Source organism: Megalops cyprinoides, chromosome 19, assembly GCF_013368585.1.
Source record: "Megalops cyprinoides isolate fMegCyp1 chromosome 19, fMegCyp1.pri, whole genome shotgun sequence".
NCBI classification, from domain to species: domain Eukaryota; kingdom Metazoa; phylum Chordata; class Actinopteri; order Elopiformes; family Megalopidae; genus Megalops; species Megalops cyprinoides.
Genome location: NC_050601.1, coordinates 10,627,967 through 10,651,613, shown reverse-complemented (window position 1 = coordinate 10,651,613; position 23,647 = coordinate 10,627,967). Strand labels below are relative to the sequence as shown.

At 43.3% G+C, this 23,647-nt stretch overlaps 1 protein-coding gene across 1 annotated transcript in view; it reads right to left on the bottom strand.

Annotated features, from left to right (window-relative positions):
* Window positions 1-3,107: 3,107 nt before the first annotated feature.
* Window positions 3,108-23,647, bottom strand: part of baiap3 (BAI1 associated protein 3) — a gene marked incomplete at its 5' end in the record, with an annotated part of 31,156 nt that continues 10,616 nt past the window's right edge. The window contains 32 exons of the mRNA XM_036552845.1: window positions 3,108-3,211; window positions 3,550-3,755; window positions 4,602-4,725; window positions 4,823-4,943; window positions 5,520-5,603; window positions 5,695-5,766; window positions 8,177-8,285; window positions 8,627-8,706; window positions 9,080-9,148; window positions 9,795-10,010; window positions 10,226-10,321; window positions 10,634-10,777; window positions 11,170-11,293; window positions 11,616-11,767; window positions 12,118-12,169; window positions 12,417-12,514; window positions 12,690-12,746; window positions 12,867-12,957; window positions 13,594-13,718; window positions 14,056-14,173; window positions 14,710-14,813; window positions 15,206-15,298; window positions 15,487-15,594; window positions 15,700-15,796; window positions 16,036-16,113; window positions 16,671-16,715; window positions 17,435-17,648; window positions 18,683-18,749; window positions 19,547-19,606; window positions 20,368-20,475; window positions 20,801-20,881; window positions 21,486-21,573. Coding sequence (XP_036408738.1) covers window positions 3,108-3,211; window positions 3,550-3,755; window positions 4,602-4,725; window positions 4,823-4,943; window positions 5,520-5,603; window positions 5,695-5,766; window positions 8,177-8,285; window positions 8,627-8,706; window positions 9,080-9,148; window positions 9,795-10,010; window positions 10,226-10,321; window positions 10,634-10,777; window positions 11,170-11,293; window positions 11,616-11,767; window positions 12,118-12,169; window positions 12,417-12,514; window positions 12,690-12,746; window positions 12,867-12,957; window positions 13,594-13,718; window positions 14,056-14,173; window positions 14,710-14,813; window positions 15,206-15,298; window positions 15,487-15,594; window positions 15,700-15,796; window positions 16,036-16,113; window positions 16,671-16,715; window positions 17,435-17,648; window positions 18,683-18,749; window positions 19,547-19,606; window positions 20,368-20,475; window positions 20,801-20,881; window positions 21,486-21,573 — 3,385 coding nt within the window. The remainder of the gene's footprint in view (window positions 3,212-3,549; window positions 3,756-4,601; window positions 4,726-4,822; window positions 4,944-5,519; window positions 5,604-5,694; window positions 5,767-8,176; window positions 8,286-8,626; window positions 8,707-9,079; window positions 9,149-9,794; window positions 10,011-10,225; window positions 10,322-10,633; window positions 10,778-11,169; window positions 11,294-11,615; window positions 11,768-12,117; window positions 12,170-12,416; window positions 12,515-12,689; window positions 12,747-12,866; window positions 12,958-13,593; window positions 13,719-14,055; window positions 14,174-14,709; window positions 14,814-15,205; window positions 15,299-15,486; window positions 15,595-15,699; window positions 15,797-16,035; window positions 16,114-16,670; window positions 16,716-17,434; window positions 17,649-18,682; window positions 18,750-19,546; window positions 19,607-20,367; window positions 20,476-20,800; window positions 20,882-21,485; window positions 21,574-23,647) is intronic.

Below are 23,647 nucleotides of genomic sequence, written 5' to 3'. Positions count from 1 at the left end.
CGTCTTCAAAGTCTCTGCCATATGTGGATACAACCACCATTTGCTTAGACAAAGAAACTGTACAGTTTGCTTCCATTCAACAGGTAGAATAAAGCTCAATTGCACGATATACAGTATGAAATAATACCAGCTTGTGCATGATACAATGTCCCAGGCATAAAAATATATAAAATGGTCACCATGAGTGTAATAGATTATCATCTATTACATGGTCATTCAAAAGATAATTGACTCTGCTACTCTTTACCTTCATGGAGGCCATGGCCTACATTATGACATAAATAATGTATGAGGCAAATAGTCCACATACACAGGCCAGGTTCTAATTCAACCTTGGTTGTGTCTCATTAAGATAAGGTAAAAATCACACTTAGATGCTGAAAGGCAATGTCAAGTATCAACCTGTATTTGAAAACAAACCACTAGCTTACACATCTGGCCTGTAAACCACATTCAAGTCTAGTCTTGCATCCCCTTGCTAATACCAAATTGAATAGCCAGTGTTAAAGGGGGTCTAGACTGGTGCTTTCAGGCCCGTAAGAGCATGGAGGTTTATAGATAGTCTAACCTTTCAGCAACAGTCACCTGTTCACTTTGCAAGTAAGTGCAAATTACTCCCTCACAGTGGGGTGGGTGGACTGGCCAGAGCTGTCTCAAAGGGAGTCTTAACTGAACTAATAGGTATGCCAGTGAAGGCCAGAGAACTAAGCCATGTAAAAATCAATCTTCATAATGTCAGAAATAAAAACACACTACACACTACACTAACAGAAGACACACTCAAATAGTCTCCTAGCCAGTGTTTCAACAACAATGAATGCCTTGGCTGCTAATTGCATCAAACCAGGCAAACCACTGAGTGGAACTCGCTTATTAAGCCACATTTATAATGAACTAAATTAGTTAGCTCTGGAGTTTTATTTGATGGCAGAAAAAAATCATCTGCTGTAGTGTTAATTTTATATCATGGTCTGTGAGCTGCCCTGTTATTATATTGCAGTGCAGTTCACAAATATGAGAACATGGGACAATTGGCTTACCAACAGATGCTCTTTCATTACAATGTTTTTTTTTCAATTAACACAAGATATTTGTTCTTTTTCAAACACATGGTAAAATGTCAAATCAGCTCCTGGGGATCTGGTTATCTCCCCTGACTGACTTGCACAGCATTATTGGAGAATACAAATATGGGAAGACCACCAGCAATAAGGGATGGAGTTGACAGAGACTGCAGAGGGTCTCAGAAGGTCCCAGAATGTCCAGATTAATTGAATAGTGGAAGTAGATTGAGCACAAGCATGGAAGGAATGCCTGAACCCAATATAGTGGTCAAGGATGGGCTGCTGTACACTGCAAACAAGACGCTGCAGGTGGTTACGTCAGGGTGCAGTGGGAGCCTACGACCACACTCCCTCCTTCCCTACACCCTGGTTAACGCATTGGTTGGCAGTGCGTAGCGTTAAGCTGTCTTCCCCTGCGTCGCAGAACTGAGTTTGTGTCAGACGGCCGCTCTTTCCTCCGAGGTCCTTTTCGATGTGGACTCTGGAAAGAGAGCGCTCGAATCTCCACAGACCCAGGCGGCGAGCAGAATCTATTTGTGACAACTGCGTGACTCATATTGTCAGGAGTACCCTATTTACCCAGCATACGGTCTCCCTGTCAAGCTGCGCTTTGTGCACATTTACTTTGTGCTCAGTGCCCTGCGAGGGTGGGGGGGGGGGTGGGGTGTGGGGGGGGGGCAGCACATACGCAGCGAGGAGGAAGACTGCTGGTGGAAAAGCAAGGCTGGAGAGAGTGAGGGTGGTGAGAACATGCGGGAGAGGGAGGAATGCAGGAACGGCGGCTGCGCAAAGTGCAAATGCCATCTGGCAGTGAGCAAAGAGAGGGGACTCAGCGTCTATAGCCTGCATTTATTTCACCTGGAAGTACAGAGGTCTGTGTTGCATCCCACTGACATTTGTAATCCTTGTAGTGTGTTCATCTGAGCGTCTGCATCACCTTTAAATAATCTGGGGGAGTTCAGATTTTGTTTTCAAAGCATCACTGCAGCCCTTTTCATTAAATTCTGTATATTAATATGTACCGATAAATCTCTACTTTACTACACATGCCATTTCATTATAGGCAAAATGGTTTCAAAAGTCACAATAATATATATGTACAGTACATTTTAAAATTGGAAAATTGACAACAATCAACAATATTTTTTATTGTGGGTACAATCACATGTATCAGAAATCATTACAAAGAGGGTCCCACGGGAATGTTTTTGCACGACCACTGTTGTCATGAATACTCATGTCTTCTACATGTTATTTTAAGCATCTCAAGTAGTATATAACTAATGAATAGGGCTACAGTCCTACTTTAAAATGAACATGCTGTCAGCTTCATGGCATTGGAACGCTATGCTTTAAGAGGAGTTCTTTGAACAGATGCCGAGTAATGAGCTTGTGTACCCATGGGTCCACTTAGACATACAAACGATAAAAGTCCCAAGGCTTGATGTGAGAGTGAAGCGCGAAGTGATGCTAATGACTTTTTAAAACTAACTTTCAAAATCACTTCAACAGCACACACAATTTATCTCTCAGAACAATTCATAATATTGAATACAGTTTTTTAGGCAGGGCCACGGGAGCTATGATCCTTGGTCCCAGCAGTTACAAAACGACAGTGGCACAATTTAGTACGGTTCAAGACCAATTAGTTAACATCTACAGTTACAAATGACAAATACAGGTTGTAGCTTTCTGTTAAAGGAAAGACAACCTGAACAGCCACTAATTACTAAATATTAATCAGAAAAAAAATTGCATCATATAATAACAAGAAAGGAACACGTTTATAAGAATACTCTCTTCACAGGTTAACTTTAAAAAAGAAGCAAAAGTTATGCCATGGTTAAAAATGTAAATACAGCACAGCAACAGGACCTTTGGAACTGACAAAAACAATGATGGTCTTTGCTGCTTTTGAAAACATTTTAAAATACACATGTACCAGAATACTTTCTTTTAAACTTAATTAACATTGTACAACAAGTAGAAAAGCACATGTGTTGAGAGATTATTAAAGTACACTCAAATACTGGTAACACCACATTATTCCTCTTCCATCGACTTCTCAATTTCTTTCAGTTTTCTCACTAACTCCTGTGCCTCTCTGTCTGCAGTTCTTGCTTCCAGCATCTTCACAATGGGCTTCTCTGTATCAAGGAAAAGAGAACCCAACCCCAAATTATGAAGATATACAATACCATAGCTTCCACAAGTGAATTAAAATAGTAACAGTAATCAAGAGTCTGTTTCAACATTCATCTTTATTTGCAGTGAGAGGTTAGTGCTGGACATGACAAATGTCACATCGAGCAGACAAGTACAGTCTACCTGCATGTTTTGCAATTTTTTGCGAGCTAAAACTTTGCAGTTGATCAAAACACAACTTGATCAGGAGCTGCTCTCGACAGGGTGGTCACATTATTGGTGTGAATGTGCTGGAGAGTTAACCATATGTCTGGTTTAGGAGACGCAATGGGCACTTTACCGCTGGGCTTTTGTCGGGACAGGTGGAGGATGACTGGGGGAAGATTCTTGCCTCCCGCCGAGGCACTGGGTCTGCCTGGCCAGCAGAAGTCACTCAGCGGGGCGACAGCGTCCCCGGCGAAGTCATTGGTGGACAGCCAATCGTAGTCCATCACAGTGAATGTCACACAGGCAAACCTGTTCCTGTACTGCTCCGGGCTGACATGGCTGTGGCCAGAATAATAGTAGTAGTAACAGTATAGTAAATAAACGGACGAGCAGAATGTGGAATTGAACAGAGCTACTACAAAGGCCACTTAAGTGTATAATTGCTGTTCACATACAGCACACTTATACACAGGGACTACATATGTACTTTCCATATATGATAGAGTATAATAATTTGATTTAATGACCTGATCGCAACAGTAAAATATACAAGAACATATTTTATAGGTGTTTCAGTGCACTGAAATACTGATTACAGGTAAGATGGTAAAGGAATCATCCACATAGATAAAATGAGTCCCAGATAAATGGTTGTAATGCCTGCCTCTCCCCTCTTTGTCCCTGTGTGCTGTGGATAATAGTGGGTGCTGTGTGAGTGGGAAGCTGCCTGCACTGTTAACAGTCACAACACATTGAGTTAATATGGATGTCAAGGGTGCAGGTTTGTGTTTGTGAATGACTAACTGAAGAGTCATCTTATTTTGGCCAATAAACAAATCCTCCCTGGCTATTTATCAGTAACATACTGTACACAGAAAAATCAGGCCCAAGGGTGGGCAAATCCAGTTAGGAGGATACATTCTGCCACCACTATTAATGTTTTAAACTGAAATTATTTGGACAGGGAGTCCAGCTGTGGGAGTCAACTGGTGGATATCAATCAGACACTGAATGTTATCCCTGGACTCATCTAGAATAGATGGTTGGCCCTGCACTACTGTAATAGCCTATACCCTGCCATAGTCCCTTATCTATAACTATATACTGTATCTAGCACTATAGGTCTAGTGCTACATGTCTAGTACCAGGACCATGGTAGCAGACATGCAGTGGGCAGTCACTCACAAGTAGAAGAGCTCATCGAAGACAGGATGCAGAGTCTTGGGCTTAACTTGGGTGCGCTGGCTCTTGGTCATGGGGAAGAGGTGGTGCGGACAGAGCTCCACAATGACGAAGGGGTCACTGAGCCCTACGAGCGAGCGAACAGCAGGCCGAGTGAGGGCAGGTGTGCACGGGCATGCCAAGGCCGCTCAGAGCAGAACGGTGAGTCACTGGTGCACACTCACCATTGGCGTCCAGAGCAATGAGGTCAGCCGCATGCAGGATCTCCACAGTCAGCCGCTGCTCGTGGGCCTCGTAGTAACATTTCACACTGATCCGACCAAAGCGGCTGTGCTTAAGGATCCTCTGGAAGGCAGTTGTACATTATTAATATGTATGTGTTCCCTAAAATTGGCGCAGTGAGGAATGGCCTTTTCACACTTCTGCAAGGCATCTGTGGAAAGGATTACTTAAGAAGCATGCACGTACCAATCAATGGCCCTTACACGGCCAAGATGAACCCAAGTTTCAGTTGCTGTGATCCAGTTTTGAGTAGTTGACATTTCCAAGATTTATAATTTAGACAGAGAATACACGAATCTACAGTATATATAGTATAATTATATAGAAATATTTAATATATAATAGTATCTAATAATACATTATATACATATATATACATATATATATATATATATATATATATATATATATATATATATAATACCTTACTGTGTGGTAAATGACCTGAAATTATATTATTTGAAAGACAGCAAGGGAAAGGGCATGCGTGTAGTCTCCAGTGTTTTTTTTCACAAGGATTGTGGAGAAAATTACAACTGTAGGAGCAAGATAAAAAATGTTAACATTTGGATGCAGTTCATTATCTCTCTGCCAGTGTTCTGCAGTCCTCAGCTGTGACCCAGCTTGACTCCGCTCTACCTGCTGTGCGATCTTCTCCAGGAAGTACTGCTCGATCAGCTCATTAGATGAGCATTTGTTCAGACGAAGCTCCTCCTCCAGGGCCTGTAACAGCAGAGTGGTTCAGTCAGCTGACCTCGTGTGGAGGTCAATGGAGCTTGAAGGCTGGTCCGGAGTGTTGCCGTCGCACTCCTACCTTGTAATCTGCACTCCTGAGATCCTCCAAGGCAAGCCCCTCTCCCTCAGCGTGGAAGAACTCCACTAAGGCCTGAGGGGAGTGCGCAGGTTGGGGAAACACAAAGGGATGTGAAGGAGCTGTAAGGACTTTCATTATGACTTCATCTACTCATCACAGGGAGTATGCAGAGCAAGAGGAATGCAGAGTGAAATGATAAAGCTGATGATGTAGCCAGAAGACGTGTCTTAATGAACAGTCTAGGATCAACCCATTGCTCACTTAATCTTGCAGACCTCTCGGTTACTTTATATATATATATATATATTTGATAAATATATCAATTTCAATTATTGAAATTGAAATTCAATTGGTTTTTATTTCTACCCAGCTTCTTGTGAACGGCAAATGAACATGAAGCTTATCCAGGACAAGGCGCACTTGATCTGCAAGTACACTAGTCAATGCGACTACTTTTCAGGCCAGTCCCACAGTGCACTGGGAGTCAATCACAGAACAGAGGATAGGCACATCCCCCAGCTGTTCTGTCCAAGTACCTCGAAAGTGCTTAAGTGCGTTGGAGGCACCAGTGGCATGACTAGAAAACCCTGGCCAACCTTCAAACCCCTGCACCTAGTGGAAATAAGCCAAGTTGTTCCGGCACTGTGACTCTCCCGGTCAATGTTAGAGGATGACATGACTGTTTTCAAATCCCATATGGTTGTAGAGCTCAGCCTGTGCTATGAGCGGTGCTTCTACTGTCTGAGCCATTTGGGAGCCCTATTTTTGTAAAATATATTCTAATATATGCAGTCGTCAAATTGCCATACCTTTAGAGGGCCAAGAGTTATGCCCTTTTTCAGAGCTTTCCTGTAGAAAGGACCAGAATGACCATGAGGTCTAAATCTTTAGAAATATTCACTTCTGACACATCTAACCTCACTTAAACCCACAGAATTAAGGTACTGCATGCATGTCATTTAGCTACACAGTAAGCTTGGACCATTTTGCACTTTCTCCTTTTTTCCTCTACTTCTTCCTCTCCCCCTCCATCTTAATTTCCCTGCCCAAATTCTCCACTACAATACTTCTCACCATTGGTGTGTCATATCTAGATATGTTGAATTTCAGCCTACAGCGCACTTAAGTAAACTGATTCTACATATGGCTGACGGGTATGTCTGACTTCTGGCACAGTATGGAGTCTGTCCTTACATTTATTCTTACTAGACAACCTGCACTTTCCCCCTTCAAGATTTCCTAAATTCTATGCTTAGTCCAAAGCAGCCATGGTATATCAGCTAAGACTCTAATGCTCTTTCCATTTCTGAATTTCTGAAACATTGGACAACTATGACTCTTCCTTGGCATATTTCACAGTAACTGGCCATGCCACCCGTATGCTGAATTATTCTTTGACAATGCAACAATTGGAAGATTTTCCAAAAAATGTGCATTTCAAAATACACTGCCTTACTGTGAGGGGTATGATTCATGTGTACTACCAGCTCCTTGCCCTGCTACCCACTGACATTCACCAGTTACTGCATTCTTGTGTTCGCTATCTCGCAATTTTATCCACTCCTTCCACAGTTTCCACTTCCATGAGGATTACAATTTATTTCATGCAATTAGGCCTTTTGAAATGAATGTGAATGTTGAATCTGTTGTTGTTGCAATGTTGCAACAACAGCTGCCCAGCAACACTTTTTGTTACGTCTTTATTTATATTCACATGCATTACAGATGTCAGCCACTGCTATGACAAAGCCTATTTTCCCTTGATGGAATGAATGTACAGCAGCATCACAAGTGACACATTCTACACATTAATTCCGTTTAGAATTAAGCTCATTCCTTTCTCATTATCTGTCTCCATATGCTCATTACTGTGTGTATGTGTGTCTGAGCGTTTGTGTGTGCATCTATGTATAGTGTGTGTCTCTCTACATTCGGTTGGCTTGTGCTTCACAATGTCCGCGTGATATGGTACCATTCTAACCCATGACTACATATACCCCATGACTAAAAATACAAAACACATAGTGATGACAATACTTTGGTGCACCTATTTTTTTATAAATATGCATGCACTGACGAAAGTACGATTTGAGATTGAGTATCTTGGTGCTCTTGTACACTCAAAAGCATATTTTGTAGGGAGCACAATTACATTGTACCTTATATGAATACAAAACATACAATAACTACACAGCCACTTTACTTCTGAGTGAGCTTTCCAGATAAGGACAGGACACCTGGGAAGATTACTAGAGTTACCCCAGGTGCCCGGTTGTAAAATATGCATGACTGTGATTTCCTTCCTCATTCCCTTATATTTACAGTACTGGATCAAACCCATCATTATTCATGAAAGGCATGCTCCTAAACAAACATATGAACTGTTTTCAAAAGTGCTGGTGGATTTTAATATGCTGGACACCTGGAAAAATGCATTAACGTCAAAGTTGACAAAGGGAGAGGCTTCTATATCGCTACTGACCTCCATAGTGTAGTGGAACCTTCCATAGAACTCCATCTGCACACCTCTGTTCTCAGTCACTGTGTCAAAGATCATTCTGAGAAGCAGCTGCCACAGGTTGTGCAGCACCCTGGGATGGAGGAGGACCAAAATGGCAAACCACAAAGACAATGATTATTTACAGTACAGTATGTGCCATGTAAACTGCGATCTGAAGTGTGGCGCCAAATATATATATCTACACACCAATATATATGTATATATATCTACACACACACACACACACGTATACATACATACACATACACACAAACACACACGCACACACACACACACACACACACACGCACACACACACACACACATTTACATTTTAAGTTTTAGTTTTGACTACAGTTCACCTTGAACTATTTCCAGCAGTCATGTGGAAAAACTTTTTGATACACACATGCAGTTATCCAAAACAGTCACCTGGCCAGATTCTCCTTTACTAAAGATTGGCTGAGGATGACTAAAGTGTCATCCAAGTACTTCATCAGAGGGGAAACAGCCTGGAAGAGAAGGGAAGGAACAGCCTTTGAAGAGGTGCAAGGAGCCTGCATTCTTAATGAGGTGTGAGATGAGAGTGAAGCTTCACAGACCACAAAATGGGTGAAGCTACCATGTGCTGTAACTGACTCACTGATATAACTAATGTCAAAGTCATTTGATTGATTCACGTTTGATTGAGTCTGTAACTGACAGCACATTGTAACTTCACCCACTATAGGGTTCACAAAGCCTCACTTTTGCCATCATTAGTGACGACATGCTAAAGCACTGACTGAGAGTGTGACTATGAGATGTGACTATGAGAATTGGCTCCCTGATTGAGGAAACCACCAGAACACACACACACAGAAGATTAACAAACGGCAGACTTACATCGTCATTGTTGATGGAGTCTGGGGAGAGGCTGATGTGTTGGATGTACTTCCTCAAATCAATAAGCATCTGCACATGGAAATGAAAGAGAATTATTATTAAAATTGCTATTGGATTTAAAGTTCTAAATGTATTTAAGCGTCCTCATCCAAGATGGCTCACTGATCTTAAAAGGCCTCTGGCATGATTCTCTCGGGAAAATTATACCCAGGAAGGTTTTTTTTGTTGGATTAAGTCATCCTCATAATGGCTATTTTTGAGTACATTTTAAAATACTTCCTGACATTCTCCCTTAGAACTGGATGGTGAGTACAGAGCCCTAATTACAACCACTATCTTCATCAGTGAAAATACCTTCCTGGACAAACTGAACACTTCAGCTCAATTTTTTGTGAGCAGAGTTCAACAGAACATAGCTGAGGTTGGTCTACATACTTTGCAATGACCATACTGTAAAAACGCATGAAGGTTCTTCAAGTCAATACATATATGCCACATGTATGACTGAATGTTGTACCACCATTTCTCTTTTTCTCTTACTTTCTTACTTTTTCTCTTACTTTTACTTACTTTCTTTTCTCTGCTCTCAGTCTCTGTCTCTCTCTTCCTCTGTCTCTCTCACTCTCCCTTTATCCCCCTTGCTCTGTCTGTCACTCCCTCTCACTCCATATCTTTCTTTTTCTGTCACTCACTCCTCTCACTCTGTCGTCTGTACCTTGTCGGTGAGGTGCGTGATCATGCGCTTGGCCTCTCTCTGCAGGTCCATGTCCACGTTGTACAGCTGGGCGTTGAGGGCCTTGTTGACCTGCTCCTTGCCCTCCGCCCCGCAGGACTCCTCCATGGCCTGCTCCAGCCCCCGCCAGTCCAGGTCCCGGGGAAGGTTCCCCAGGAAGGTGCGCACATGCTCAATGTTGTTCAGAGCAATGCACAGCTTCCAGCAAGCACAGGACAGGAGGCAGGAGAAGGCAGAGACGAAAGTGAAAAAGGGAAAGACTAGATAAAAGTAGATAATGAAGAAAAAGAATGTAGAGAAACACTTTTCTGAAGACAAGGTACACTGGAAACATATTCACAAGATTCCCCAAATGCAGCAAGCTACTCCACTTTCTAAAATACCCCGGATGTGCCTGTATTCAGAGGCATTACCTGGACAGTGAGGGTCTTGGGGTCGTGTCCCAGTTGAGTCCTTTCAATTTTCCTCTTGATGAGCTCACAGTAACACACAGCAGCACTGCAGAAATCCTGTAACCCAGAAACAGCATCCCTGCTAGGAAAATAGGCCACCTGCAATTCACTGTGCCTTTTCACTCACTGCTTCACTTGCTTATTTTCACGTAATGAGCACATTTCTTCTCCTCCTTAATGCTGTAATAAAGCCAAAGGTATTCATGACACACCTGGTGAGTCATTCAGTGTGGCTGATCCCAGCAACATCGTTCACGTGTTTTGAAATATAGTCTCCCCTTTCTAAAACTAAACAGGAACTGAATCAGTGCTTCGCAGTAAATATTTGTGCGAGCTGAGAACTGGGCTGCAAAGACAGCTATCACTCACGTCCGTCAGGCGGGTCACGAAGATGAAGGCCCCCGCGGAGTCAGGCCAGGCCAGCTGCACCCAGAACTCCCGCACCTGGCTGAAGCAGGAGGTGACTTCCACAGCCGAGCTGCTGTGCTTGGCCAGGCTGTGCACCGGCCCCAGCTGCCCCAAAGAGAACCGCATACACACACACACCATTCACTGACTGACCTTACCGCTGACACCCTCGCGCCACACCCACCTACACGCATGAATAAACATGCATACACACACACACTCACTCACACGCAAGCAGGCACACACACACACACACACACACACACGCACGCACACACACACAATCCCACTCTTCAGCAATCTGCTGGAACTAATAACCAAGACATTTAAATCCAGGTGGGAGTAAAGTTATTTAACTGACTCTCCGGTGGGAGTAGGTAAAATGCCATTTACACTGGAAAAAAATCACTTCATAAAATAACAGAGATTAAATGGGTAATTTCATTGGCATATCAATTTTCTGAGACTTTCCATCTCGATAGCTGTTTTTTACTCACCTGATCCACCTCCACGGCCCGACGGATCCGGTCACATGACTTCTGGTGAACTATCTGCAACCACTTGTGAATAGAGGTCTTGAACCAGTTATGAAAGCCCATCAAGGCCAACATCTTGGCATCCCTGCAAAAAAAATCAATGCAATTGAACTGCTTGCAAAGCTGTGCACATCAAAGGTTACTCTTGAATAGACTTTGGAGTGGCAAAGATCAAATGTACAGCATTTGACTATCATTTACTGAGACTCTTTAGACCAAAAACACAAGGAAAGAAAAGCTTTGTTTTTCTCCATCTGAAAATGGAGGGCACAGAATAGTATTTGCATCATATTATGGTCCTATACGAGTTTTCCTTGGTTAGATAAAACAGAACTAAGGAAACTAGAATTACTTCTAGTTATAGTTCTAGTTAGTTCTCTTTTATCTAGATTCAGGCCAACACTCACTTGAGGGGCAAGAACTCCCTGAAGTGCTTGAGCGTCTTCAGGGAAATGTAGAGCTCAAACAGCGTCTCCCCCATGGTATGGGTCAGCCGGGAGCCCTCCTGTTCCAGAGTCCCACACACTTTCTCCATGGTAACACTCACATCATCTGCCACCTGAAGGAACACAAGAGGCTCATATGAGATCAGGGGGTTGCTGAGAGCCAATGGACCCAAACATAGGTTTAATAACACTGGACATCATATGAAGCTGTCATCAGTCACTGTTACTAGACTGTAAGACAACATGTGAACTCAAGCCTTTCACAAAATGTCATGTTGCTACATTCCACTGAAAATGAACTTTTGAAGATCTTGAGAAAAAGAATGCTTAAGTTAAAAATAGCTTAATGAACATTAGTGTAGACGTACACTTTTTACATGTATAATTTTAAGGCAACAATGTAGTTAAATGTAATGTAATGTAAACTATGAAAGCTCACAGACCTCAGTGAGCAAATTCTTACCAGTTTTTCCAACTGCCGATAGGAGATACTGAAGAAATCCACTTTCAAAGAACTGAGAACAGCAGACAAAAAACAACAGCAGAGAAGAAATGAAATTCAGAGTTTGATATAACAAGGTGACTCTACAATCTATTTAACACCAACCCACACTGACAGAGCCCTTCTCCCTTTCACTCGTGGCAACGCTGTTAAAGATTTTGACGGTTGGCGGAGCACGGAGAGGTGTTTTTTCTCGGGAATGGAGCTGGTCTGTGGGGCAGGTGGAGCTAATGAAGCCCTGGTGGCTGAGAGGTGGGTACCTGCAGAAGAGTTTATTGTAGACATTCTGTGCTCTGTGCACGTCGGTGCACACCGTGTCCACCACCAGCACCAGACGTCTCAGCTGCTCCTCCAGTGTCTGCAACGGCACAGGGCCCAAAGGTCAATCGGAGAGAGCGGATTGCTCCATTTATTCAGTGCCACGCAGATGATCCGCCAGTGCTGAGCCTTTGTTCTGCTGCCTTGCCTTTTTCCTCTACGAATTCATAAAAAAGACATTGCCTGGACACGGACACGCGTATGCACAAACTCACCCCTTCGTCTGGTTTGAAGTGAGAGACTGTCGCCCCATACCACTCCACTGTGCCCTTCTGTGGAAACAAGAAAGCAAAAGAAAATGCAGACACTGAAAGATCTCAGCTACAAAGAGCAGTGATAATAATGTAAAGTGATGAGAGCATTTGACTGAGTATTTAATTTAAATGCTGTACCTTTATCACAGAGGCGATTTCCAGATGTATCTCATTGCGGAGAGGACACACTGTTTTAAAGACCTGTATGGAGTGAATGTGTCCCAGGCCCCTTGATCCCAAATAGACAAGAGGACACGTCATTACAAACATTAACTCAACAACCCAACCCCCCGCCTTTTCAAGCAGTGATTGGTGTTTTCTGTTTGCATTTTTGCTCATAAAAATGTCAATGGGTTAGTAACAGGTTTACAGTGACCAGCAAGCAGGTGGGTGGGTTTTAAGGAAATTCAAACCATGGTCTTTTTAATCTAAATCATTTCTGAAAGGAAGCAAAGCATGCCTCCCAGGGCAGCAATATGGAAATCAGTTGCATATCAGACAACTATCAGCTCTGAGCTCTGCTGTCTGAGCTGAAATGGAATGAGATAGAATGGCGGGAGGTCAAGGGGTTAGGAAGGCCTTTCTTGAGTGAAATATTTGAAATAGTATTCTGCGTGGTTACACATAGAGGACATATTTACCCAACAACGGAGTCAACGCAGCTTATAAAGATTCCCTTTTCAATTGGACTGTGATCCCACCTCAAATGCCCAACCAGATCTTGAATGCATTCAACAGCTACTACGGCGGACACAAGTCATTTTTATGTAGTAGAAATGTAATGGATTGAGCACTGAGAAACAAATTTTCATTTCCCTGGAGGCAACGGTATTATTTTACAGCTCTGGAGAGTGGTCTGGCTTACTTTAGCATGAGCTCACAGCGAGTGACGGCGGTGGGGATGGAGCCGGGGAACACCTTCCTCACACTCCTCAGCAGGGACAGACAGTACTCAGTGTGGAGCCTGAAACTCTCCGCCAGCCTCTCCTCCTGCACATGCAGCCAGGGAACAGTGAGCACATTTCAGAATCTCAGGGCTCATGTCCCACGCAGCGAGTGTCTAGTCAGTACCAGTCAGGCGATTGACGGGAGGTGAATCAGCCAGTCAGAGCTTACTAAATTCGAACCATGTGGAAACATATGAACCGTACTGTGTGCTTATATTGTGGGTAGATTCCTCTCCGTTCACAGTTGGCTAATTCCATGACACTGATAATGACTATATTTAATATTGATCCAACAAAGCAAGGTTATCACTTCAGTGTACCATGTGACCCCTATGAGAAGCACTGTGCAGAGAGGGAGGGTTGAGGGTTGATATACACACCAGCTCCCCACGTATGGCGTCAGAATCCCACTCCTCCTCAATGGTCTTCACGAGCCCCAGCAGGAAGGAGTAACACATCCTCTGGGATCGGTGGTGGCTGCTGTAGCACCGCCATCGTCTGCAGACAGGGGGCGTACATTGGAGATGTGGTCATTGCTTTGCTCAAGTCCTCAGGACCCCAAGGACGTTAGTCATGCTTCCATCCAACTAAAATTGACTTCAATGTGAGTGCTGTGATACAGTCCTGTAGGAGCTATGGAAAATCTGTTTAACATGACTTTAAGCTTGATCACTGGTATTTTGAACTTACCTGACAGAGGTAGTGTTATTGTATCTTGAATTAATTCTTTAACTAGCAGAAGTTGTGGAAAGTACTTCAAGAGTGTATTTGAAATCCAAGCAAAAATACACATTCCCTAAAAATCAAATGCTTCTTCCTTTTTAGAATAAATATGGGGTGTGGCCATCTCTACAGGTGCATTGATGCTAACCAGTCAGACATCCATTATGGTATCTGGAATAATGATGCAGGCAGAACCAGGAGGGAATCAGTGTTTTTAAATCTGATGGAGCTTTATGGAGGATTAACCCTGTCATTGGCTGATGGATGAAATATTGCAGCGATACTGTAATGTTATCTTTTCACAAGCGTACATGATGGCTTGCTGGAGAGGTGACAGGTCAGTCTGCACAGCATGATGGGACAGCACCGTCCACGCCGCCTGGCATACTCGCCCATCCCAGTTGTATGGCTCTGTCTGGAGCGAAAATAACATGATCATACACTCTCTCTTATTCATTTGGCAGACATTCTTATCGTTACATTACATTATTGTCATTTATCAGAGGTTACAGTTTTTTACATGTTATCCATTTACACAGCTGGATATACACTGAGGCAATTCTGGGTTAAGTACCTTGCCCAGGGGTAAAGCAGCAGTGCCCCAGTGGGGAACCATAAACCTTTCATTTACGAGCTCAGATCCTTATCACGATGCTACACTGCCACACTGTATGTGCCACTTACAAGGCTTTACGACTAGTGTGCCATGTATATCACTGTGTTATATTGTATTTCCTCTTTGATTGACCTCAACCTTCTGGCATGGACTGAAACATGAATCACCGAGGGTGGGCCTGGTAGCTTCACCTGGATGTGACTGTGCTCGTACTCCAGGATCTGACTCAGGATCTTCTCATGAATGGCCAGGTGGGATTCCCTCTTACTCAGGGTCGTTTCCCTCTGGAGAAACGGAACGGAAGGTTGGCCTCAGCACCGTGTCACAAGACCGGATCACATTACAAAGCAGCTGGTGATCTGCAGCGGAAGGGGGGGGGGGGTGGTCTGACTGAGGCCCGCTCAGTGGGCCAGGTGGACAGGCAGTCTGAGAACCACGGTACACTGCACCTGAGGCTCAGGTTCTCCTGTACCTGGGTGGTGAACAGCCTCAAGATCAGGTGACACTCCCCCTGGACTTTAGAGGCGCTGGACCGAGGCTCCAGCTTGAACCACTTGTCATATCCGGCCACCGGGATCTCCTGGATCAGAGGAGAGAGACGGGAGGCCAGACAGCTGTAACCTCGACGGTTAGCAAAACACCCCACAGTCGTGGTACTTTTATGACGTCCATAACAGCAACTCACACTGATGGGGATGTTGAGGCAGCCCAGAAAGTCATCCGCACTCTCCTCTGCTGCAGTCCCATTGGCTCGCACTGACTTGGCGATTTGCTTGAAATACCTGGCGTGAAAATGCGACGCTCAGTGGTTTGACTCGAACTAAGGGGGGGGGGGGGGGGGGGGGGGGGGGGTGGGGGGGGGGCTGAGGAGCCGGCGCTACATGCGAACACTCTGACATCCTCTCGTCACACCACAACCACCAGCACACCCGGCTGACATGACACACGGTACTTCAGATCTGCTCTGCTCTGGTGAGTGCCGATTCGTTTGAGATACCATAATCACATCCACGCGGATCACCTGCCCATTCCCCTGAATCCACTGACTTCGTTCAGCTTCTTGCAGGCCTCTGCAACGGAGACGTCGTCATCGTGATCCCTGAAGGAACACAGAGGTGAACATCTGTGTTGTCCGGTTCTTGTTTTTTTTTTTGGATGCAAGGCAAGGAATTTCTTGACTTGAAATGAAAGCATTTTAGCCTGCTCCTGAATATGGCATTAAATGCAATGACATTTGTTCTTTGTGAGGCAAAGGTTTGACTGGATTTACAAATAGGCCTTTTAAGAGACATTGATTTGGTGTGTGCTTGGTACATTCAACTGAACACATTCCCAGAAGGTCCTTTTCAAATACTTGCTTCCTGAAAACTAATTTTATGTAAAGCTCCAGCTAGGTATGCCTGAAAATCATAATCCCAAGGTAAGCCTGTGATGTTTATTTAAACAAACATATCAATAAGTGTGTTTTAAGAGGAACATTTGTGAAAAGCAAAGAAAAAACATTCTCAGCTCTACATGTCTCTGATAAGCAATTCCAGTGGAGAGAAAGTTCTGACTAAATTTTGTGTTGTCAATATGAGAAGCAATACACAAAAGAGTTTATGCTATAGTTGAAAAAATGTTGGGGATTAGCTGTGTCCCATTGCTACATCTCACCATATGTCTAGGTGTAGCAGATCACTGGAGACATCATCAATCTCACTGTAACAGACACAAAGATTTATAATTAAATGTCATAGCTTAAAAACTACACAGAGCAGTCTTCCCCAAACACCAAACACTACCATCAGATCTGATTATTCCCATAGTACACCCGATGAGTACTTTGAAATAAAAGCCACAATTATTTTTACCCAAAATCAAACTATTTCACAGCGTGTGATAAATATTTAACTACTTTGCTCTTTAAAGGCTAACGGGTTCACTATGAGGAACTGACATGCTTTGTGTGTTACTGTAGCCAGTTTGGAAAAGCACAGAATGCCACCAATTACAATACAACAGCATTTTATTAGGTTGCTCTTCATTTTTTTTATGGATATACATATCAATCACATAAGTCCAAAAATGGCTAGGGTAGGTCATTCTACATGGAATGTATCATGTTTGTAGGTAGAAATACAATCTTACATTCTGTTTGCCACCATCACAGTTAAAATATTGAATATTGTAAAATACTGCTACCAAGCAACAGGTACCTGACAATGAAACATGTTAGAGACACCTACTACTAACTCTTTCTTCTGAGATCTGTTTCATTTGCTCATTTATTTTTGATAATGCCATCATGAGAATGATTGATTGAGATGAGAAAACCCATCTGAATCCCAACTGCAAGGAGGAGTCAGTTGTTCATATTTATAATTTAGATGAGTTACATTAGCCATTTCAGGCAAAACAGAAATATCAACAATACTCACAAAACAAAATGCTCATTCCACACTGGGTTGAGGGTCTCCGGTTTGACTTCTGTGACATGGATGGTCTTGGCAGCCAACACCTCCTTGACACTAGGGCGCTTCTCCAGCTTGTCTTTCTTTTTACGGAAACTGAACTTCCTCTCCTTCTTCTCCTCCGGCTCCCTGGGGCTTTGTCCCAAGAGAATCCCCAGCATGCAATAGGGATCACTGTACCCTACCAGGAGACACAATAAAAGGTCAAACTAGCAGGGCTTCCCATTTCATCGAAAGCACTGATAAGACGACAAGTGACAATATTATCTGGGTGACTGGAGCAAGCACTGCAACCCTCTTCTTTCCTCACTCATTCACATTGTGCGATTCCTGCTTTTTTGACCCAATGAATATTTCATAGTAATTTAAAGCAAGTCAACACTCAAAAGATGTGTACTGCTTATCACAGCAGACAAATTCAAATGTCAGGCAACCGTTACAGTGCAACACTGCTGATAAGAATGTGCTTCTCAGTCTCAGATCACCATATTACAACAAAACATGAGCACTGAGTATATAAGGTGTACACAAGGCCAAGAAACAATTTACAGGGACTCCAATGTGCCATGTCCCTAACCCTGAGAAAATATAATTATTAGATTTTATTCATATGTCATTGTTTTGTTCATCTGAGATACAGCACCATTAAACCACAGTGTAAGAAGGGTCAAAATGCTTTACAGTTAGATTCAGTCTGGTCCTCCACATTAATGGCCAAGAGGAGCAGGAGTGTGAATGTTTACAAAGAATGTAAGGCTATTTTGATAATGCTATACTAAATCCACATAGTAGTAATGCAGTATTCACACAGCACCAGTCAAAAGCTTGGACACATGTAATTAAGATAATGGGAAACATGCATTCAAAGACATTTTGACATAAAAACATATGCTTAAATGCTTGAAATTTGTTTCTTAGACAAAAATGCCTATGTATGAATTTCTTTCCAAAAACAAAAAGTTAAAATTTGAAAAATATTTTTGCCTACTTTGAACAATCTAAAATCTAAAACGCTTTTGCTTTGTTTAACACTTTTTGGTCACTGTGTAATTCTTAATTTACTACTATTTTAAAATGTGGAAAATAGTAAAGATAAAGAAAAACCTATGAGTAGGTGTGTCCAAATTTTTGACTGGTACTGTATATCAATGTGTCTGATACAGTGCTGCGTAGAATCAAAATAAGTACACATACTGTGTATGCACCATATCTCACCGTTAGCATCTTTAGCCATAAGATTTTTTCCTTTCATAACAGAGACCCTCAGTGAGAAACTCGCTCTCTGCAATACAGAAGCAGAGTTAGAAGGGGTAAAACATCTTAGACAAGAAAACAGACATAGTGTGAATTGAAACAGACTGTGAATGCTAGAGGAATTAGGACATTGCAAAAACCTTGAATAGAATGAAAGCAACACTACTGCACATTAGAGCATAAGGCTTCTTTCCCCCTGGTGTGGAATATTTCACTCTATTAAGCCTTTGCGTGCGCTCACAAATGTTCTTACAGACTGGGAAAATCAATGGGCATTCTTTTTGTCAGATATTTAATTTGAGTGTTTTGTGTGTCGCTGGAGTGGAAACAGACTGCTGTGCTGGTGAAGGTTAGGACCATTGTGAGGGACATTTAAATGGCACAATATTTTCGCTCCTACAGAGGCTTTTAAAGGACACTAGCTTTCAGACTGATATTTGCCACTACAGAAAGGTCCCTGGTCACAGCAGAAAAAGACAAGAAATTGTATAAAAATGTTCCTTTCAAATATTTTACTTCTCAAAATACAGAGCAAAACCTTGTCTCTTCACCTGATGCAGGCTTTGATGTTTTTTTTGCTGTTTTGGAAGTGGTATAAGATGTGTTCTCAGCTCAATACATAAGACAACAGAGCAGAACATTTTTGGTTTTTCCAGGTACCCTCATTATAAAGATTTGTTTAATGGCTTGTTGCCTTTTATTTTCTTTAGACGTTGTGCACTATTTTGTACATGTGCTGACAGGATGAATACTGAATCACCAGTCTGATAAAAACCAGAAATGTATTTGCCAAAAGAAGGAAACCAATAAAATAGAGCCTCTCACCTTAGATTCTTGGACTCTTTGTAGAATGATGTCATGTTCTTCGGGACCCATATCAAACACCTAGGCAACAGAGCCAGCAATGAGAACAGTGTTCTCTACAACATATGGATCTCAGACCACAAGTGTAATCTTCCGCTGTGCCACTGAGGGATCCAAGCTTGTTCAGGAGTGCCTTGGAAAGCCATACGCAGCCACAAGAGCATATTTCAAATATAATCTATAGTTATTAAAATGTTGTTTGTTATGTGACACTGAGTGCAACGATGAAACCCTCAGGTGGTTCAGGTAACGGTTTTTCATTATTAAAAACAAACAATCAAGCCCCTTGCAAGGTGAAGGGAAAGGAGCAACGTGAGTCTGTCAGACTCATCACAGTCCCGTTCTCCAGTGCCAGCCAAACCCAGCACAGGAGTGACTGTGTCTAAATGTCGGCAATATCCGACCTGAACACCCATACCCGCTGAGAACACACTTTGATGCTTAATCGCGTCTGAGACAAATGCATCTGCTCAGACATGGATAAGCCATCTCAAGGCAAATGCATGCCTTTTATGCTTTTAAGCTTGGTTTCTCTGATCAATGCTCGCACAGAGGGGTGGCCAGAAGGCTGCAGTTTAAAACTGGACTTTATAATAATTAAAGGAAAAGGCAGCTTTTCTGTTGTGGTTGAATGACATTTCTTGATGAAAGCCTTTTTTTCATTGCTAGGGTTCTGGAGAGAAGAGTTTATTCAATCACTGCTGGTTATTGGAGTGAAAGTCAAAATAAAATGAGCTCCATTGTTGGAGCTGTAAAACAGGTGATGAAGGAAAAATGTGGACCTTCTGTAGATAGCTGAAGAGCTCTCCTTCATTGGTTACATATTCTGAAGAAGGCACTCCCACCCGATTCACCACTGTATAGACTGCTTCTTCATACAGTAGGTCCAGCTGCAAGACAGAAGCCCTCATCAACAATCACACACACACACACACACACACACACACATTCTAGACTTGCATAGACACAAGCTCAGTCCTAAATTTTGTGTAGGGCAATTTCATACCTGCTATAACATGCACAGTATATTCAGTGTATTTCATAATGCTCTCCTATGTTGAGCCTCCTATCCTGCTTGAGACAGCGGTGTTTTGTTAGTGCGTGTACACTAACTGAGCTTAAGTTTCAACTAAGCAGCAATGAATTAAGCCTTTTCAGTCTAAACTCTTGTCCTGTTTCTTTGATCTCATTCAGCAAAACCCCTGGGATACTCACCTCTCTCCTGGTCACTTTCTCTGGAATGTAAGCCCGATCAGCACTCTCTGGAGGCAGGGGGGTGCTGCCCTTAGCCTTGCACTGTGAGAAAAAAGAGTCCAACACCTCTGACACCTGCTCCCTCAATATGAGCCATACTGACATATATTTGCACACCTGCTTCCCTAACATGAGGGTTTTAATTATGGTTGGAAATAGTATGAAGGTGAGTCACTGCCTACAGAGGCCATTACCCACGTCAAGCCCTCTGCTTCGAGTCAAAGCACCGAATCGTTAGAAAGTAAAATTAGCGGTGACTGTGTCATTGATTTTTCTGTCCTTCCATCACTGTATTACCCGAATGCTGAAATAAATAACTGCGCCGAGATAAACATCTTAATAGATTTCATTCACCCAGGTACTTTCCTCTTGCGTGGGTGTGGGAGACAGATACTGAGAGTGGTAGCCACATGACAGCACTTCTAAGTTCTCTAATTAACCCCAGTTGTCTGTCCACACATTTGCAGTCAGGATATTTTACACTGAGCTCCTCTCAGCCAAGGGCTTTTACCTACTGCACACTGAGGTTCAGGTTAAAGAATATGTACACAGAGCAGAACAAGACAGATAACCGTCCTGACTGCTCTCACTGGACTGAACCTCCCTTACCCACGTGAATGTTCTCGCTGAAGTGAACCGCAGTTACCTCGGTCTGGGCGGCCCGCTGCATGTTCTCCTGCTTCTGAAGAATGTTCTCCATGCGCTTGAAGAACTCGCCATTTCCTTCAGCGGTCCTGTGGAACGCAGACAGTCATAATGACTTTCAGTCCCAGGCCCATAGCGGCTCAGTATCACTGGGAAATATCGTGCCGTATTGCAACTGTCTCGCCTCTCTGTTACAACAGGTTGAACAGCTGTAAGACACGGTCCTACTGCTGTGCCAGCTCTGCACCTGCTGAGCAAAGGCAGCAATGCACAGCAATGGTAATATTGCTGGGAGCCTCTTTTTAAACGAGCAATCTGGCCTCTGTTGAATTAGCACCGTATGAAATTTGTGTTCTTTTTAATGCTTTTTCCCCCCCTTTGTGCAACCGTGTTTCTGGATTGCCAGTTGTTTTCAATGCTAGGCTCACCTCAGCATGGCAACCTCTGCATTCATATAGGAGTGCTGAGGTGAGGTAAATGCAAACCTTCAGTGAACTCACACACAGCCAGCAGCTTTTTCTGTAATGCAAGTCATATGGCAAAGTGGGCCCTCACCTTACCTTGACCTCAACTCACAGGTTACCAATGAATCAGAGGGTGCCTGAGAGACAAATGACACCTGCTAATATACATGTCCACTTGGGAGGCATAAAGCCAATCTGTTCCACTGTTGTGGGCTCCCAGTCATCATAGCAGTGCTGGGACTGAACCCCAGCAGCAGAGCTCACCCTGAGCTCAGGAGGAGCACCTGAACCACTGAGCTACTTGAGAACCTCCCAAAACCCATGTTTTTTCTATGCTAATAACAACTCCTTTCAAAGGCACTTGCATTTGCACACAATGAAAACAGGCACACTGTAAAATGAGTGGAATATCCACTCTGTCTGGTTCTTATGATCTCATATCTAGGTACAGATTGGATAGGACAAGCACACATGTTCAACATGGTCAAATATAAATGATCATATATTGTCTTTAGTTTCTGACGACTACTTACAAAAAGATTTGGACTAGGTTTGATCAGGTAAAGAAACATGCTGACATTTATTTAATAATAAAAACACCAACAGGAAAATAAATGTAAAATGTATGAAGTCTTCGGCTTAGTCCTCATACAGTGCTCGAGTCAGACATGGTAATGCTTGTTTCCTCTTTCATAGAAGATGAAAAAAGACAGAGAGCGTGTCTATTTCTCCTGGCCTGTCATTCACAATCAGCACCAAGCAGAATAAATAAGTCTGGGGCTCTCCAATAGACGTGCCAGACAAAACCCAACTGAATGGTATGGGATTTCAATATCACAGAGATTCAGCCTGATGGACAGGATGATCAGAAAGCATATCCACTTCTGCTGGCCTGAATAAACAGAATAGAATAATAGCCTATATCGACACAGCTGTCAATGGGGACAGTGTGTGTTTTCCCGGAGCGCTGAAGGCATTTGTGCATTGGCGATAGATGTGACATTGCCGCCGCACACCTTCAAAACGGTGAATTGGAGCCCGGTGGCCAGATCCACAGCGTGGCCTTCCTTACAAATGAACAGAACAGACATGGTGGTGGGCGGTTAATGAAGGAGCTTTGTCTTCAAAACAACGGCAGAACAGACTACATTTGTGCTGGGGCGCAACTTGAGCAAACGACTGCATTTTGCGAACGGAGGCTCAACTGCGGCAGTTTCGACTGACCACAAAGAGAAGATCATGTGAAGAAAGGGCGAGCGCGCTCCCCCCGGGGAGGAGGGTGAACTCGGGACTCGGACCGACTGCTGATTTTTTTCACTCCGGTTGCCATGGCGATGGAGACACGTTCCCGGGAGGAATTCACAGGAGCGGCGGTGGACCTTGGGAATTTCCCAGTGACATGAGAGAGGGGGGGACGCGACAGATCGGCCAGCGCCGGCCGCCGGCCGCCGCTGCCGCCTCTCTCCATTCTGAATGGCCCTTCATTTCCCATTTCACATCCCTGTTTCATTACTCCCGGGAGGCATGTCCGTAGGACCCTGTTATAGTCACTCACATCCAGCCTCATGGCAGACGTTCGGGAGGCATCTCTGCCCAGAGTGCTCCAGTCAACATGTTAATGAAAACAATTTTGCAGAAATGGGAAAGCATGGCAAATTGGTAAATAATTGACGGTGAGTCATTGGCTGCGGGCAAAAGC